Source organism: Lepidochelys olivacea, assembly GCF_965140295.1.
Source record: "Lepidochelys olivacea isolate rLepOli2 genome assembly, chromosome: 1".
NCBI lineage: Eukaryota > Metazoa > Chordata > Testudines > Cheloniidae > Lepidochelys > Lepidochelys olivacea.
The window spans coordinates 282456329-282475900 of NC_140411.1; the positions used below are offsets into that span (position 1 = coordinate 282456329).

Below are 19572 nucleotides of genomic sequence, written 5' to 3' on the forward strand. Positions count from 1 at the left end.
AAATCATTTTTTGAAAGTAGAAACATGTTATTTGTTGCATTGGGAAAGTTCTTGTTTGGTTGCATAAATATGTTAGGCTGTTTCCGACGAGGTGCCTTGGGGGAAAATCATGAGTTTCTTCATAGTTTAGCTCTGTAGCACCATCTGTATTGTTCAAGCACACACGACAAGGATTTATTTTTTTCTTTATTACAAACTAAGAGATTTACTTGTCAAATAATCTTAGCACAAAATAAAGAAAAAAATGAAAGGAAAATACACACATACACTTGCCAGTGAGCCAGCAAAGCAATGTTTTTGTGACTCACTCACATGATATATTCTCTCTATATATAATTCTGATAAATGTGAGCACTTCTCTGTCAGAGTGAATGATATCACAAATCATTTGCATAAAGGGAATGAAAATAGGTGTTTATGATGGAATAGTTCTCTTATCCCCTCTATGGTCTGTGTGGACTTTCTTCTCAATCTATGCTAACAGTGCTACATGCTCATCACAAAACTCTAAGCAAAGACATTGATTTTCTGATCTTTTTTTGGGTACCAATCAATTTACACACCCTGTTTAGGGTAATAGGTGGCTTGTGAGTTACTTGTGGGTAATATGGTTATCCCCTCAATACCTTGGCAACCTGAGGTAATAGTTCATTCGACCTGCATGTTCTCTGAAGCATGGGCTAAATATTGTATTATCAGCACCACAACTGTAGATTTCAGGAGAAAACAGCAGCAACCGGAACCTATATAGTGCTAAGCAAGGGATTGAACCCAAGTGCTAATCCAGTGCCCTGTGCACTAGATCACCCTTCCTACTCCCATCCAGTAATTTTGGGCAACCATTTTCACTGTCAAAATGCAAGTCAGACTAGCACTAGATTGTACAGCTAATGTATTCAGAGAGAGAAGTTACTGGAAGTCCATGGACTAGAGTTAAAATGGCATTTTATTCTGCCTTTATCATCTTGTGAAGTGGAAGTCCGACAAGTACCCCAAAATTCATCTCTTCCACACACGATGCACTATTCAGATTACAGAGAGTTGTGGCTGCATGTTTCACTCTGATTAGAGGTTCCATCTCTATAGGAAACCACAAAACCAGGGAATAGAGCAATGTGTAAATTAGCAGGACTAACTCTTGCTCATTACTACAAATCAGGCAACAAATTAGTCATTTTTAATTGTAACTTACCTTGCTTGATTTGTGATCTACATTAAAAGTAGCAATTGCATCCTCAGTTTTTTTCCTGCCCGATTTAGTTATTATGTATTCAGCCAGTCTGTTGGCTAAATAGGTCTTTCCAGTGCCACTGGGTCCTGACAGGATGATTCTGTGATGCTCCATCAATAAATTAAAGTACCGTTGGGTAATTGGCTTAGGAATTAGTGTATCAAACACAAAACTGTCCAAACTGTTTTCTTCCACTCCTGGGAATAAAAGAAAAAAGGAACTTGTCTCCATTCAAGGTGATGTCTAAAATAAGCATAAAATCAGCATGGTGTCTGCTGACATCCATGCCATGCTGAGAGCAGGTAAATTCTCCTATCTAATAATTCTATCTTCTCCAGGGTTTGAATACAGTTGGAATTGCACAGATACTTCCTAAGGGACAAAAAGATAAAACAGCACCAGCACCACCACCACGAGTAGCTGGGCGGGAGTAACAAAATCAAAGTAAATGTGAAGAGAAGGCTCAGTGAGGCAGAGACGTGCGTTTCAAACATTAAAGGCATTTAAGATAAAAAGGTTGAAGTGACAGCAACAAGGGTTACCAGCAGAAAGATATCACATCAAATGATGCAAAGTCCTTTTGAAGGCCCCCAACATAGAAAAAATGTACAGCTCTTTGAAATATTTAAAGTCCCTATTGTGGAGCAGGATGGCTTAGAAACATTTCTGAATGAGATGCTTGAATTTTGTCCCGGGTCACTATTAAAGCCATTTGTCCTTTGCTGTGACTTTAAAGTCAGTGAGAGAAAAAGAGAAATATTTTTTGTATTATTTAATATTTATACTTCAAAGCACCAAGATGCCTGAATGTGCTAAGTACTATACAAACACATACAAAGAACTTACATGACAAATGACTTCCTGTGCTGGACACGGGGTGAAAAAAGGTCAGGTTTAAATGATAAATAGGGGGGTTGGGAGGGATATAACAAAGAAGAGAAAAATATCTGAAAAACATAGTTGTGGTTTTACCTTTCAGGTTCACAGTGATGATGTTATTATCTCCAACCAGATATCCACAAGGCAGCAGTTCAGGCACTTCCAGGCTATGGGCTCTGATTAAATCCCCTATACAGTAGCTAGCAATACAATCGGAGCTTAAACCCAGGCTAGTAGCTGGATCCACTCGGAAGATATATTCCTAAAATTATACATACATACAAGATGTAAAAGCATGCATGGTCATCTCATGTGAGACAAGCTATTAAAACACATACTTTAGTGTAGGTGGAGTCCCATTTAAAGAAGACTCAGATCTATGCATTACAGAGCAGCATATATAAACTTAAAAAAGAGCAAAAGCGTTAACTTAAGCTATATGAAAAAAATGAATTACGCAAGTCAAAACTAAGCAAGGAGATTTATGGGAGACAAAGAATATGGAATTAACTGATCCACCGAATTTTAAATGCCCCACCTTAAAGAGACGTCTAATTACTCCATCTAAAACGTCCCATTTGGTTTTCCCGCTAACCCCAATGGATCCTATCAAATATGCCTGCATCTTTTGATCCTATAAAGAGAAAGAGAGAGCATTCACAAACTGGACTAAAATTGGAGGAGGAGTTTGCCACCCACATTAAAGATCTCTAAGATACAATGCTAAAACTTATAATTAACACATAAAAATAGGTATAAGTAATGTTAAGGTTGACACTTCAGTCTTACTTCATGCCATTGTCCACCCATTATTTTAATTATATTGTTGTATATGTGGAAATAAAGTACATTATATAGATTACAGTGCTCTAAGGTTTCTCCTGTATTTAGGGTTACATGCATGAGTTAAACATCAATGGTTGGCCTTTGCTTCATGGGGTAGTACAAAGCTGCCTTATCGCAGGGCAGAATCTGGGCCTAGCACTATAAAAATATTGAATTGTGACCAAGTAAGCGCCTATCCCTTCACACTGAGTCACTTAACTTCAAAGTAGTCAAATTGATTTCTTTTCTTTAAGAAATCTATGGTTGAAACTATATTATAAATTTTTGACTTTGAGCTAATACTTTTAGCTTAGTTGTTTGGGACCGTCTGTGCAAAAGTGATGTAGACTTGTGGTGGCACCTGAGCGATAAAAATAAAGTAAGACTCACTGTATACAAATACAGGTTACATTATATTAAAAAGATTTTTGGAATACAAAACATGAGATCATGAGAATATGATTCAAAATTGATTAACTCAGACATCTCAATTTTGTCCACGTGAGGAGCATACTTGCAACTTGCCAAGGGCTATACTTACATTACAATGACCACCACTTTTAACAGAAGCCCATCTGAAGAGACTACAGGTCCCAGTATGCAATACTCCAATTTAAAGTGAGTCAGACTAGTAGTCTGTCTGAGCTAGGGTGACCAGATAGCAAGTGTGAAAAATCAGGACAGCAGGTGTGGGGTGATTGGCAATTATATAAGAAAAAGCCCCAAATACTGGGACTGTCCCTATAAAATTGGGACATCTGGTCACCCTAGTCTGAGCCTTCATAAAAGCAGCAATAGGCCATAATGCAGAAGATTTGGGGACTGCATTTGATCATGCCTGGATTAGATAAAAATATAGGGAAAAAGGATTTTAAAAAAGGGTGTATGTTGAATGTTTGACTTTCAGTCCCTGACTGAAAAAAGTGAAAATAGCTCAGCTATAGTGGTGGTATTTACTATATCTGTGATTCTAGGACTTCAGGAAAATGAATGTACCTCAGATCGACCATAGCCCTTACTTATGGTGACTATAATTTTAACACTGTGGCCTTCTTTGGGGTGGGCTCCATCTGTGACATCATCCAGTAAAATATCTACAACACAAGAAGCAAACATATTTTATAGAATGTGATTAAACTGAGAAGCGATATAAGCTTTGTTTTACTTGTTATTTTAATGTTTGCTGCAAGGTCTTTTAGTAAGAAAGGCTGCTATCACAACAATCTATCACAACAATCTGTAGTATGATCGCTTTAATTGCTACTTACTTCTCCTCCATGGCTGTTGGAAATGAAAAAGTAATGATTTGTCAGCTGGTGAAGGCAATCGTTCCTAATAAGCTTTGGTTGTGTATATCCTGAGATAAGGACCTATACATTCAGTTACTTACAATACATTTTTTTCTTTGCTTTCCTTACTGGAGTGTGTTCAAAACTACCACGGATCCATGTGACAACCTAGTTTAAACCTCATATTATGTAGAAACATAATCTTTGGATATCCACCTTGCCCTTTAAAATGCTGTCAGTTGAAAAATAGAAAATCCTGAAGCCAAAACTCTTGCTGTAAGCCCATTGGGTTTTACCTTCCCTTCCCAACAGACTTTACCTTACACCTATGAAGCATATTTACTTGGAAAAGTCCCTCTTTCCTCATGATGCAGCTTCTAAAGCTGCATTCCCTTCTTGTTCTTTTCATGTCATCAACTTCCTTGATCAGAAGGAAGAACTTGCCCAGGAAACTGCTTTGTATTCAGTCTGGACTCACTCGGTGTCCGGCCACTTCTCTGACGATGGGATTGCAATGTAGGACTTCACAAGGTCTTGGAGATAGAGAGAATCTCCAACAGACATCTGTTTTTTGAGCTCCTTCAACAGGGCTCCTGCATAATATTCCTGCAAGGAATCCAAACTGCCCTTTCCCCACAAAGATTTTTTAGCATAGCATGAAAGCTTCCACTCTTGGGGGCTTTTCATTAACTGTCTGAATAATTCAAAATCTCCATTCTTCCCCATCATAGCTTGCCTTGCCAATGGAGCAGACTCCAGTTAGGGCTTCATTAGTCTCACGTGTTGCAACCCCCAAGCACACTTAACTGGACCACTGCTCCAGAGCGTCTGGTTAATAACCTGTTGGTTTCTACAACAGTCCTAGAAGATTTGATGGTGGAAACTTCACACACTTGCAAGCTCCCTGCTGCCATAGCAAAATGATAGGCATTGTTTAGATTGGAATGGGTACATGTTTGAATGGGATTTTCCTCTCCTCTGTATGTCCTTAGACTTGTTAGTTCTTATAATCAGAAGTAATCAGCTTGCATACTAGAAGAGCACGCATAAATAACACACACAGAATTATACACAGTCTACAGTGTTTTTTTGTTGTTATTGTTGGTTTTTTCCTGTACCTGACTTAATAGAACTCTAGATTTAGTCAGAACCAAGAGATCTGGAGCTGCAATTTCAGGATCTTTTCATGAAAAGGTTTCTAAATTTAATACTATTGAACAGACTACTGCTCTGGTATTAGGGGCTTCCTCCCATAGAGTTGGGGGGGGGGAGGGGGAAGCATAATAAGACTTTTCCTCCCAGGTACTGAATGAATGTGTTTGTAGTAGAAAAAACACATCGTGCCTTGTCCAGGGACAACACAGTCTCATCCATTCAGTGAGTTAATCCAGGCAACAAAAGGGCTGGCGTGTAAAGAAAAACATGCTGATTTTCATATAAAATATAAAATTAAACCAGAAGAGAGGCTCAAATACCCATGTAATCAATGACTGGAAAGATACTGTGACTGACTGCCAACTCAAATTATTGTCAGGCAGGTTGGCACATCCCCAGCTGTAGTATTGCCCAGACTCCATCTATAATTATTAGCCACACTGTTATTGCTTCCAGAGATTGCATTATACTTTCTACAGATGTGCATTACTGATGGTTTCTCTGCTTCTGCTATGCTCATCCTTCTAACAGTTGAGACAGTACTCCTGTTTCTTGGCCACTGTATGCAATGAGTGCAGAAGAATTACATTGGGGAGATTGGGATTATCTATTCTCAGACACTATGGTATTGTATAATGTGGGAATATTCAGAACCTAAATCCTGGTTGCTTTTCTACATGGGGATTACCACAGAAGTCAATAAGAGGATTTAGTGAGCAGAGCAGGATTTGGCACTACAGTAAGTGGTAAATGGGTTGATCTGGACCCGACTGTATATGGAAAGAAAAAAAGGTCATCTTAACCTAGACTACATATCAGTATTCCACAACAAATTATTAGAATCTAATTCTGAACAGTGTTCACTTTCCTTCCTGATTGCAGAAATGGTGCATTCTTAAGGAATCTGCAGGAAATGAACAATACAATATTCTGCAGATAAAAGGGAACGTTTCAGCAACTACTCTCACATTTGTCCCACAAAGATGCATATTTCAGCAGTTCTTTGGCACCTGTTCTACAATGGTGCCCTTCTTATCAAATATCAAGCTGTAGCATACAAAAATCAAAGAGAAACATTGCTAGGAGCTAGGAACATACTGTGTGTAGGATAAATAATCTGATATTGCTATTCTCTGACTTCTAAAGCCAAATTTTCAAAAGAGATCACCAAAACTGTTTGTGATATCCATGTGCAAACACCCATTAGCACATGCAGATCTGAGGTTTATGCATACAAATCAATGCATGTGTAGTTTCAGAAGGCACATTTGAAATATGGACCTTTAAGAAGATAAAAATGAAAGAAAAATACATTCATGTTAATCATGTGTGTGTATATATATATATATATATATATATATATATGTATTATTCACCTGACGTAACAGAGTCTGTGATATTCAAGTTGTTCAAAGAAAGCCCTAATGATTGCCGTGATGAAGAAGAGGATGTGCTGCTTGAAGACTCAGAAGATGGTCGAGCCAGCTTCCCGGTATTTCCGGTCTCTGCCTTTAAGCGATCATTTTCAGCTTTCAGTATCTCAATTTCATTCTAAAACAAAAAGAAATCAGTATAGAAACATGGGAGATTTTTGTCTCTGAAAACCACTGAGCACTGGGTGGTTGTTCAGGCAACTTGCTGCTCACCAGCAAGAGCTAACTGATTGAGCAGCTCTGTAGCAGCATGCAACAATATATCAACAGTACAATACAATTAGCAGAAACTGGATTCCCTTCAGTGCTGAAATGGGAGGGGGGGAATGCTAAAAGCTCCTTTTACTCTTGCATCAATATCACCGCTGATCAACACAATGTTCAAGTCCTTGTGTTTACTACAGGTCTGACATATTGCACTTGGAATTTTCACTCCAGAAAGCCATTTTACTTTGTCAAATATCTTATATAATAGTTATTTCATTTAAGTGGTTACTAAAATCTCAGCTAGATAATGCTGCTAAAGTCACAGAAGACTACCGTTGCCACTAGAAGTACATTGAATCAATGACGTCACCAAGGAGATACGAAATTAAAACCAAACAATAAAAATAAGATAGTTTAACTGTTTCATAATCCTTGTTGACATCAGACACAGTTTTTGATCATCCCAACATGGTATTGTTCACATAAGAGCCAAAAAAACCCACTTTTGATGAAAACATATAGTGACAGATGAATCAGAACAGTCAGGATTTTTTTGTTAGCTAAATCCTCCGAGGTGCCGAGAGATTATCGAGTTTACAATAATCAAATGAAAACTTAGCCTGAGCACAGCCTGGTACCAGCTAAATCTAGCTTTTAGACGCTTCATGAAACACAGTACACAGCAACTGCTTATTCCTGGAGATGGCATTGCAGATCAGATTTAATTCCATATTCACCCACACTCTGCTAAGTGTCTGAAACTTTCATAAAGGCTCTTCAACCACATTTTAAGAGTAAAAACATAAAGGATAGCAATCCTCCCCACACCCCCAATGAAAGAAACCAAACAAGCAAAGAATGGTGGGAAGTGAAGAGAAGGGGTCAAACATGTAAAAAATGCCAGCAAGTACATAAAGGCACCTGGGTTCACATCTGGAACAGGGCTCCAGTGAAATGAGTCATGTGATATCAAACCCTTCCCCATCATATATGAAATTATTAATTGCACCCATTTGCCCAGCTGAGCCACATTAGAATGATGGGCAATGAGAAAGCTGTGTTGGGAAGGTTTTAGGGTGCTCTGAGTGTGCACAGTATAGTGCTATACAACTTATTTTCCCCTCCCCTCCCAGAAACACCATGTGGGCTGGAGAGCCCAGGAAGGTTTCCCTTTTAAGAATGCTCTAGGAAGGAGAAACATGGCAACAACAGTGATTGCCAGGAGCATCAGGGGACTGGGGACTAGCCAAGCACTGTCCCAACCCTGTGCAGTCATGTGACCACAGCAAACCATTCCATCCATCCTAGGAGCACACCTGGGCTGGAGCCCTCCTCAGAATTTCATTTCAGGTTCCAGACTCTGTGAGCTGGTTTTTGCACTTCGGAGACTGAATGTTCAGATGAGGTGTAGGAATGGGAAGGTGCAGCTAGGATTGAACACAGATAGGCCCTAAATCAGCAGGGCTCTGTGGTGAAGACTGCCGCTACGAGCTCCAGAGAGAGATCCTGTAATGGCAGGAGCAGCCAGCATGCTTCCAAACCCCCAGGACTCTTCCAGTGAATGCAGTCACCTTTCTGAATTTCCCCTTTCTTCACAGAATAAGGTCTCATGCAGATGGAAGGGGAGTTTGTCAGCAGGCAGAGGTTGGGAAGATGCAGGCTGAGAAGCTGGGTTGAGGAAGGACATGAGAGGGGGTCATGGGTAATAATTAAACAAGAATTTTAGCGGGCTAGTAAAAACAAATTGTTTGGGTTTGTGGAGAAGAGTTGGGTCAGGAACTAATGAGTCCAGTAGAGGGAATAGTTCATGTACATAAAAATAATAATGCCTTCCTCCCCCCCTTGAGTTAACAAGCTGTGTAACAATCAGCTTCCTGATCTCTTTGATTGTCTGTCATATCTCTTCTTCCCACCCAAGCCTTTTAGATTGTAAAAGCCTTAGGGAAGGGATTATGTTTTCCTGTGTATCTGCAACACACATTTTGATTGCTAGTGTAATATAAATGATGAGAATTAATATTATCATTATAGTGTCTAGAGTTATCAAGCCTGTCGCTAGGAAGTGCTATCAATCTCTCATGTTCCTGTGTTCCAACATTTCTCTACATAAACAAAATAAAATAATGGGAACGAGTAAAAACCAAACAAGCATGCTTTATGTGAGCACTGCCCTACTTACTTATGCCACTGCACTGACCTGCATGCGGTTCATGGCTTCACGAATCTGATCAAGATGGTGTGCGGAGCTGAGGGCCTCGAGACGAATGTCTGTTAACTTTAGCTCTTTTTCCCTTAGCTCACTCTTTAGCTGCAGAATAATTTCAGCCTCTGCCTCTGTGCACTCACATATCCTAAAGAGGAGAAGGAAAATAGGCAGGAGATTAAAGGAAGCATCTCTCCTACAAGCAGTGTCGTTATTACATATCAAAGAACAGAAAATGGCTGCTGCTGGTAAAACCTAGGAATGGAGAGAGAATTTTATGAAAGCAATATGAAGAGGTTCAAACTGCAAAATAATAATAAAGAAAAAAAGGTAAAATGTCCAGATGAAATGATCATTTCTTTTTTTTATCTTTCAAATTTAGTTAGTTTCCTGTGGTGGAAAAAAAAGATGTAAAAACTGAGTATGTACAAAAACCTAGAAAATTTTTTTACATGCTTGGTTTTTAAAATGTGGAATGGCTGTATTTTCAAATGGCTTGAACTATATTTCTCAGCTGTGCCACTTTTTCTGTGCAAAGGCTATGATTTCCCCAGGTAGCAGTGATCAAAAAGGAGCTATGGTGGTAAAATTAAACTATTGGTACATACTATTTATTAGACACCCATAGTGTGCTTTGTGCTGTGCAATACACAAAAATATAGCCCCTACCCTTATGATCTAACAGACAGTCCCTGCAGGGGCTGTCATATTTACCTATAGTCACCGTATTATAATACATGGTTTCTCAAATACTGCAGTTATTTACTTATACATATAATAGGGTAAATATGTAACTGTGGCTAAATGTTGATTTTTACAGTGGAGACCATTGCATAGTGCGGTTACAGAGACAGAAGCATTTCACTTGACTTTGTCTAGTGAACCCCAGTAGCTACCTGATTCTTATTCTACAACAGTACAATTCGCCTCACCTGTTAGGTAGAACACCATGTTCCAGAACCCATTAGCTATCTTAATTAAATCCAGTCCATGACATAGAACTGTCAGAAAATGGAACAACAAGTTTCTGCCACACTTCAGCACCAGTCAATGCTTGCAGTCAATTTCCTCTGATGTTATTTTGCTTTTATTACTTCTTCTAAATAGTTAATGTTTATAAAATACTTTAAAGAGGAAAAGCACTACATAATCAGTATTACTATAGCTAGTAGTATGCAAACATGAAAGAGAGGTCAGCTTTCAATTGCCAGAATGCATGCAAATGCATTTTGGGAAAGAAAATGACACACTCTTCAGGTTAGCACTTGGATATAGCAATTCCATGCCTCACACTCCTTTTTACCGGGATCTATGCTTGTATATCACATGACCATTTCGCCTTTTCTTTGGTGCCCAGATTACAGATGACCTGCATATACACACATTAGACAGACAGAAGCAAGCGGAGGAAAGAAAAGGTTTAGAACATGAGACTCAGGTCAGAAAAATTAAAAAGAAACCGCTGCAAAGGAAAGAAGATATAGTTCATCGCATGTAAAAACATTAAATGGCAAATTAAAGAAGGGAAAATGTCAGACTTTAGCCTGACTATATTAACACCATGTACCAGTATTTTATATATGAGAAAAAGAGATAAAGACTCATATTACAACTTACTAGGCCATTCCCCTTCACTCAATCACTGCAGCCACCATCACCACTGAACTGATGAGGGGTTTTGCATGTGTGGGAATACTAAAAGAGATATTGACCTACCAGAAGGCTAACTTTACTTCAAAGCTAATGGGGGAATTGTGCAACCTCTTAAAAATCAAGGCCTTGAAGACACTGGTCTACCACCCCCAGACAGATGGGCTGGTGGATCACTTCAGTAAGACACTGAAAGAGATGCTTAGGAAATTTGTGACCTTGGATCACCATCACTGGGGTTAGTAACTTCCACACCCCTTTCTGCCATCCATGAAGTGCCACAGGCACTGACAGGGTTCTCACCATTCGAACTACTATATGGGAGACAGCCATGCAGGATCACAGACCACCACCACGAGAAAGCCAATTTGGTACAGTATGTGATCCACCTGATGGAGAATTTGGAAACACTGAGGGCTTTTGCTAAAGAAAACCTACTGAAATCCCAACAGAACCAGAAACGGACCTGCAACCAAAGGGCCAGGATGTGAGAATTTGGGGCTAGGTATAGGGTATTATTGTTGCTATTGACCTCAGATTCAAAGTGACTGACCAAGTGGCAGGATCCATCTGAGGTGGAAAGAAGGGTGTAAGGGACCAGGGTGTAGGCGGTCACAGCTGGGCTGATGTCTGCCCGCCAGGGACAGAAGTCGCCAGGCCAGAGTTAGAGGAGTCTCAAGGCCAAGCTCCATAAACAAGAGTCAGGCTTGAAGTCAGGCTGGAGTGAGAAACTGGAGATCACAGGCAATACCAGGTTAGGATCATGAGGCAGTAGTCAGAGTCAAAATCAGGCTGGAGTCAGAGACTAGAGTTCAGGAGACAAGGTAATGTCTGGCATAGTAACAGGCCAAGATCTGTGTGGTTGCCCAGACAACTTCCTGGACAGACCTTGGGGTTAAGTAGGGACACTTGTCCAATCAGAGGGCCACAGGGTACTGTCACTCTGGGTTTCATGAGTGGTACTTTCTGCGGCACCTGTTCTCCACAGTGCTCCCTGTACGTGCTTCTACAGGGCTTTCCAGTGGCACTATGGAAATATCAACCACCCCAGGCTCTGCAGATCCAGGTTCTAGTCCCTGGGTCCTTACAAAGGGTGGGGGTGATCAATTATGATATCTACCAGCCAGGGAGAGAAAATAAATGCAAATATATCAAGTGAAACTGCTAAAGGCTTGGGGGGACCAAGAAGGCCTTCTCATAGCACCTTTTCCCCTACAAAAACTCATTAGATCACCTGCAAGCACCATGATGCAGGACCAATACCATTGGAGGGAGAACTCCAGCCTGAACAGAAACAACAATTATGATAGCTGATTGAAGCCTTCTCCTCAGTATTCTCGGTGCTGCCTGGAGGCGCCTACCATCACACGGACACCAAAATGAGGGAAAAGGTCAAAGAAAGCTTTTGACCACTTCCATAGAAAATTTGAGAGATAGTCCATCAAGAACTGCAGGCCATGGTGAACTCAGGGGCGGCTGAAGAATCCCACACTGAGTGGATACTCATAATACTTGTGCCAAAACTCAATAGGTCAACACAGATCTGCATTGATTTCCAGAGTGAATATTGAAATTCAGTGAGTACCCATGCCTAGATAGATGAATTGCTGAACAGGCTAGGAGCTGCCAAATACATACCTGCTTTTGATCTAACAAAATGTTATCATCAGATTCCTTTGAAAACTAAATCACCAGAGAAGACTGCATTTTCCACCCCTTTTGGTATCTACTACTTTAAGACCATGCTACCTTCCAACGCCTAATGAACTAGTTACCCATGGACGTTAAACTGTGGCATCCAGCAAAGATATTGTCATTTCTAGCAATGAGTGGAACGATCACCTAAAACAAATTACCGCATCACTGCAAGCCCTCAGAGAGGCAGGACTAACGGACAACTCTGCCCAATGTAGACTGGCCAGCGGGGAGGTAACTTACCTCCACTATATGGTAGGTGGCAGGTGTCTGAAGCCGCAGATTGGTAAAGTACAACCTTGTACCAATGCCCCATGCCAACCACCAAAAAAGCAAGTGTTTCGCTTCCTGGGCCTTGCCAGCTATTATAGACTCTTTGTATCAAGTTTTGCCACCATTGTGGCCCCCTGGCAAATCTGATAAAAGACACAAGCCCTAAGAAAATTCAGTGATCTGAAGCCTGCAACAAGGCATTCAAGATGCTGAAAGGTCAGCTAAGTTGGGAACCAGTTCTCTCAAGTACAGACTTTTCCAAGATGATTCATACTGCAGACTGACACTTCGGATGTGATTCTTGGGGCAGTACTTTTGCAGGTCTCTGAAGGGGAAGCACATCCCATTCTTTACCTTAGCAGGAAGCTGTTTTCCCAAGAATCCTACTCTGTCACTGAGAAGGAGACCCTGGTCATGCAGTGGATCATAGGTGCCTTATGATATTATTTGTTGGGGAATCCTTTCCTTTTAGTAATAGACCACACACCCCTCCAGTGGCTGAACTTGATGAAAGATACCAACCCTAGGATCATGCAATGGTAGTTTTTCTTGCTGCCCTATAGTTTCCAAGTAATTCACCAAGCAGCAAGGGACCATAAGAACATGGAGTTTTTTTCATGGGTAGGGGAAGAATAAGGGATCCATAATGGTACCCTGGCACTGAACTTGAGGTGGAGAGCATGTGATGGGGTATACATACCCTGTACCAGAACTGAAGGGGGTAAAGAGCAATTCTGGGCCCAGATGACCCCACCCAGCCACCCCCCATCCACACTGGAGAGTATGGTTGAGCTGGAGGCAGAGCACAAAAGGGAGCCAGACAGAGCAGAAGCAGCTTGACAGGGCTGGAGTTTGGTGGAGAGGAAGGGCCCAGGCACCCCTACCAACTCCCCTCCTTACAAAGGGCACAAAAACCCTCACTTCCAGACTCTCCCTTGAGGGAGGAAGAAGAGGGTAAAGACTTTTAGAACCCCACAGCTTCGACTGGACAGCCGCAGGGGTCAACAAATGGACTGAAGGGCCTCCCCCCAGTCATGAAGGCAGGGGACCCCATATCTTCCTTGGGATTCAGTCAGCCCGAGGAGAGATGAGACTGACTGGTGATCTGACAAGCGGGTCTAGTCAACACCCACCCAAAAAGCAGACCAAAACAGGGTGTGATTTTGGCCCAGGAGAAATATTGGAGGTGGGGTGAGCAGAGGCCTAGCACCCTAACCAGCAATGCCATCAGCGATTATCATCCATCCCAGGGCTCTTCAGTTTAGCACAGAAAAGAGTAACATAATCCAATGGCTAAGAGTTGAAGCTGGACAAATTCAGACTGGCAATAAGGTGTAAAATTTTAAGAGTGAGAGTAATTAACCACTGGAACAATTTACAAAGGATTGTGGTGAATTCTCCCTTACTGACAATTTTAAAGCCAAGATTGGATGCTTTTCTAAGAGATCTGCTCTCGGAATCATTTTGGGGAAGTTCTATGGTCTGTGTTATACAGGAGATCAGACTGATGATCACAATGGTCTCTCCTGGCCTTGGACTCTATTAATTGTTCTAAATGGTGCATTCAGTGAGTTTAGAAATGAAGGGAGGAGAGCAGATGGAATGGTAGTTAAAAAAGAAAGGAAGTCAAGGGTGTTTTTTTGAGGTTGGGGGATTCTTGACTATGCCTTTTTCTTTGTGGAGAAAAAGCCAGCATAAAGGGAGGTAGATACAGGGAGAGGTGCTGAGAGTAGAGGTAGGTACAGGTAGTAGAGACAATAAGCAAGTGAGATTGGTGACAGAGACAGAGGGAAAGAATAAAATGGCACTGGTGAGGAAAGGTGGTGGGAGAGAGGACGAGGGAAGGGAGGGAGGGAAGCCAAAGTTAAGCTTCCCTTTTACAAGTCAGCTACTTTGTGTGTGTGGAGGAGGGTGCAGCAGAAGCGGAGGATTTCAGGAGGGAGTCAAAGTGACTAAGTGGCTGGTGTTGGGGATGTAGGCGTCAGAGTGGAGAAGAACTGGCGGCGAAGAGAACAAACGTGTAGTGAAGGGTGTCCAGCAGCTCATGGGATGTTCTCAGAAGGGGAGATGGGAAGGAGCCAGGGGGATGGTACATGACAGCAACATAGATGGGGAGAGTGTTGTCTGATGAAGCATTGTTCAAAGGAGATGGTGGAGCAGAACACTGCAAGGAAGACTGAGAAAAGCCCAATGCCCTCAACACAGCCATCTGAGGATGACTTAACATAAGGGGTGTGAGAGGAGAAGGAGGAGGGGCTGTACTATAAGACAGCGCTGCTGCAGAAACAGTGGTTAAATGGGGGGGAGGGGTGCAGGTTTTTGTCAGAACCAGGAGATGATGGATGGAGAGAGAGAGAGCTATGAAAAGGTTGCAGATGTTGGTGATCGTTTCTGAGGTAGAACTGGCCAGGCTTAAGGAGGTCTGTTTCACAGTCCAGATATTTGATAAGTGCAGCTAGTACAGAAAGAGAGACTTACGCAGACGCTGACTGTGATGGTTTCAATGACAATGTTCCACAGTCCCCTGAGTTGTGGGGCAATTTGGGTGATGATGGAAGAGATGAATCGGTGAGTTCTTCTATGTCGGAATGTGAGGAAGGAGGCTTGGTGGACTTTTTCTTTCCAAAGGCCTGTTTGAATGAGCTTCTTAGCTGGAGAAAAGAGAAAGAGAGAAAAATTACTTCCCTTGCCTCTCTGGATTTGTGCAGCTTCTATTTTGAGGAGTTAGTTTGCAGATGCCATCCTAGCCACTGCCTGAGGTCAGTATATAGAAGCAAGGTATTAACATATGCAACACAGTATCTCTAAAGATATGATACAGTGTTTTTTTTATTAATTCAGCGCAGCACAAACTGAATGCTATGGAAAAAGTGCAGGATCAAGTGCTTTGGCTAAGGGGGGTGCTCATTTAAAACCATGAACCTCCTGTGGAATTCCATTTCCATGGCATTCCCTTCAAGGTGACTGGTTTTAAATAACCACTTTGTTTCTAGAATACAGGCAGACATTGCTGATATCAAATGCTAAAAGTATAAGACAAAATCCAATTGATGTGGTTTGTTAATTTATTTTTCTATTAAGAGTTTGAACTGGAGAACTATTCAAACATGTACTTTGCTACAATTAGGATCAGAAGCAAGAGAATTTAAGCTGTGATATAAGTTTTGCCCTTTTGTTTACTGTTGAGAAGAACATTAGCTGAAAGGTAGGTATTTTTTTATTGCCATTGTGTTTAAAGTAGCAAGTTCTTCATATATACAAGCATTGCCTTTTCTTGCTAGAAGCTCTTATCCATTATTGAAAAGGGACAGAATAGCCAAAGAGCCATTTATTTCAGGAACCAAGAGGACAACAGTTTTGTTTGCAATGAATTTTCACATTGTAATTAGTCCATTCGTTGATAGAGTAGTCTATTCAGAAGAGTAACTGATATTAGGAAAAATTGTGCTTTTCCTCAGAAAATTGCTCTTGTTAAAATTGTATGAAGCTTGATGACAAACTGATCCCTCTACAAAACAGTAAGGCACTTAAGCACTTTACTTCAATGGTATAATTGGAGAGTGGGGAGTGTGACCACTAATCAAAGAAATATTATTTAAGTTCTTTCCAGCTCATGATCTTTAACAAGAAAGAAATGGATTTTGGCTACACTCCCCCTTTCTACATTTTAAACTTTGAGATTAAAATGAATAGAGACAAACTGAGAAGACATACAGGATAATCTGTTTTTAGAAGGTACAAAAGCCTACTGCCAAAATGAATAGCAATCATGCCAAGATAGGGTTCTTTATAAATGCATGCCAAATTTTCCATGGTTTATATTCACCTCACTTCCTCTAGAGTTCACCTTGCAGAAACATGAAAGAGTGGGGAATTACAAATCAAGGGAATGAAGGCTGATGAGTATTTTAAAATATTACCTGCATAAACATTTTTTAAACAACAAAAACATATTTTTTATTATGTATAGAAAATATTTCAATAAAACTTTCATACTGTGTGATATCTTTGTGATTTGTTTGATTAAAAAGCTTTATTTCTCTAAACATTGTATCTTTTTCACTCTTCGAACTATTAATAGATTTCAGCTCATTGTTTGGTAACAATTTTTAAGTGAATCCATTTTACTAAAGAAAATTAAAACAGTGTTATCAAAGCCCAGTCATTTGTTTAATCATAGCAGCTATTTTAATGTTATAATTTTGTTTTAAATTGATCCTGACTGATGTAAATAATTTCCCACTGGTAATCAACAATTTTTGGCTTGCCAGGAACATCACAGTGTGACTTTGTATAAACTGCTCCATATCTCTCTGGCTCCACAAGAATATTGTAGATGAAATGGGCCATTATGCTATTCAGGAACGAGGAAGCTACATAATATCTAGGTGATGGGTTTAAACCTGCTGAGCACATACCCAGTTTTTCTTTTTCTTTTTCTTGGAGTCAGCATCATTACTGCTGCCAATGCTAGAATGGCTTGTGGCACTGTTGATGCTGGAAACACTTTCTGAGGAATGTTGTCGTCTTATACGCAAATCTAAAAAAAAAGAAGATACTGTATAAACCATCTGTTCATCCATGCTATGGACTCTAGTTTCAATATAATAAGTCATACCTACATTTATGCAGCACCTTCTTTCTCTAAAGGAGCCCAAATACACATACTATATGTAACAGGCATTGATGTTTTTTCTAGCCCTGATTCAACAAGGTATTTCAGCATGTGAATAGTCCCATTGAAGTTAAAGGGCTACTCGCATGCATAAAGCCAGGCACAAGTTTAAGCATCTTATTAAATAGGGGGCTCTCACTGAGGTGCCAATCCCGGACAGCAATCCGTGCAAGTGGACCCTTATATTTAAGCAGATCCTTGTCCAGGATTGGGGGCCTAACTATGTTACAGTTCAGTTGCTTAAATAATTTTCAAAGCACTGACTTACTTCTTACAGAGCTGTTGTCTGAAGGGTCTGGACACTGTTTGACCCTTGGCTGAATTGGATTTTGAAGCAAGATTCTACTCCCTGACATGTCACCCTGGGAATCAGCAACCAGTAGTTTATTGAAAATAAAATATAATAAAAGACCTGGAAGGTGAAGGATATTGGAAGTGGAATATAGGTCAGTGAAGCTTTTGGTTTTATTATTTTTTTAAGTCTCTAATAGCCATATCCTAATCACCAGAAAACATACTCCTTGCATACACCCCAAAATACTGGGAGGAACTACTTTTTAAAGGAATTATTCAGAAGTGCCACTTTCTAGAATTAAGCTACATTGTATTGAAGACATTTAGTAAAAAGGTCTTGGGATAGTTGCTCATAAATTATGCTACTTATAAAAAAATGATCAATGACATTTACAAAAAGTCACCTTCCTTATCATTCTTTCTTCTCTGGTTATTCCTTTTTTGACTGTTGATTAACAACATGAATGATCCTGCACACCTTTGCAATATATGGTTTGTTATGTGAAGTCCTGGACATGTTTTATACCCACAGGTGTACTGAAAGGGTTAACTTTCAGCACTCAGCAACTGATTCCTGACCATACAAATTTGAGAAGTCAGGGCTCCAAGAACTGTGTGGCACATAGGTGATGCATGTGAGTTTTTCAGCTGTGGAAACACCACAAATATGACAAACACTGACTCCAGAATTCTCTCATCCTTGCCACAAATACTGTCCTCAAAATAACAGAAAACCAGCAGCTTTGCTCTTCTCTGGGGAACAAATTAGTACTTATTTGGACAGTGACAAAAACATACCTTTGTGGGCATGATCAGGGCCATTCAAAGCTCCCTGAATAGCAGCTTGGGCAGCAGAATTTTGGGCTTTCAGCATTTCAATGGTTTCTCTTAGTTCTATAAGCTCAGATTCCTGTGGGAACAGCCAAGAGAGTTTCAAAATATATAACAAAGGAAAAATGTTTTTCCACAATAAAAAAAAATTATAAGACATCAGTGATCAAACTGAAGTCAGTGGGCTCTCACAAGGGTAAAATTACGTCCCAGATAGACTATATAGTTTCTTTCAAAAATAATATATTCAGCTAACATACTCTCATTTGCATTTATGTAACTTCAAATGCTGTGTAATAATGATGAAGTATTAAGAATTTTAAAATCAAGATTAAAGGAGTACTTGTGGCACCTTAGAGACTAACCAATTTATTTGAGCATGAGCTTTCGTGAGCTACAGCTCACTTCATCAGATGCATAAAGTGGAAAGTACAGTGAGGAGATTTTTTATATATACACACAGACCATGAAAAAATATACATTATAAGGAGAGTGATCACTTAAGATGAGCTATTACCAGCGGGGGGTGGGTGGTGGTGGGTGGGGGGAGGAGGAATAAACAAGGGGAAATAGTTCCACTGTTCCTCAGACGTTCTTGTTAACTCCTGGAAATGTGCTGGAAATGGCCCACCTTGATTATCACTTCAAAAGGTTTTCTCTCCCCCCACCCCACTCTCCTGCTGGTAATAGCTCATCTTAAGCGATCACTCTCCTTACAATGTATATTTTTGCATGGTCTGTGTATATATATAAAAAATCTCCTCACTGTACTTTCCACTTTATGCATCAGATGAAGTGAGCTGTAGCTCACGAAAGCTTATGCTCAAATAAATTGGTTAGTCTCTAAGGTGCCACAAGTACTCCTTTTCTTTTTGCGAATACAGACTAACACGGCTGCTACTCTGAAATAAATCAAGATTGGATGTTTTTCT

At 40.3% G+C, this 19572-nt stretch overlaps 1 protein-coding gene across 3 annotated transcripts in view; it reads right to left on the reverse strand.

Moving 5' to 3' along the window:
* Positions 1-19572, reverse strand: part of NAV3 (neuron navigator 3) — a 366054-nt gene that overhangs the window by 13954 nt on the left and 332528 nt on the right. For 2 of the 3 annotated variants that reach the window (XM_084632115.1, XM_084632113.1), the window contains 10 exons: positions 18608-18719; positions 17259-17380; positions 16667-16687; positions 15319-15491; positions 9217-9370; positions 6756-6930; positions 3932-4029; positions 2649-2744; positions 2204-2372; positions 1193-1428 (listed from right to left, as the gene is read on the reverse strand). In XM_084632115.1, coding sequence (XP_084488241.1) covers positions 1193-1428; positions 2204-2372; positions 2649-2744; positions 3932-4029; positions 6756-6930; positions 9217-9370; positions 15319-15491; positions 16667-16687; positions 17259-17380; positions 18608-18719 — 1356 coding nt within the window. The remainder of the gene's footprint in view (positions 1-1192; positions 1429-2203; positions 2373-2648; positions 2745-3931; positions 4030-6755; positions 6931-9216; positions 9371-15318; positions 15492-16666; positions 16688-17258; positions 17381-18607; positions 18720-19572) is intronic. The other variant, XM_084632114.1, reaches the window with a different exon arrangement.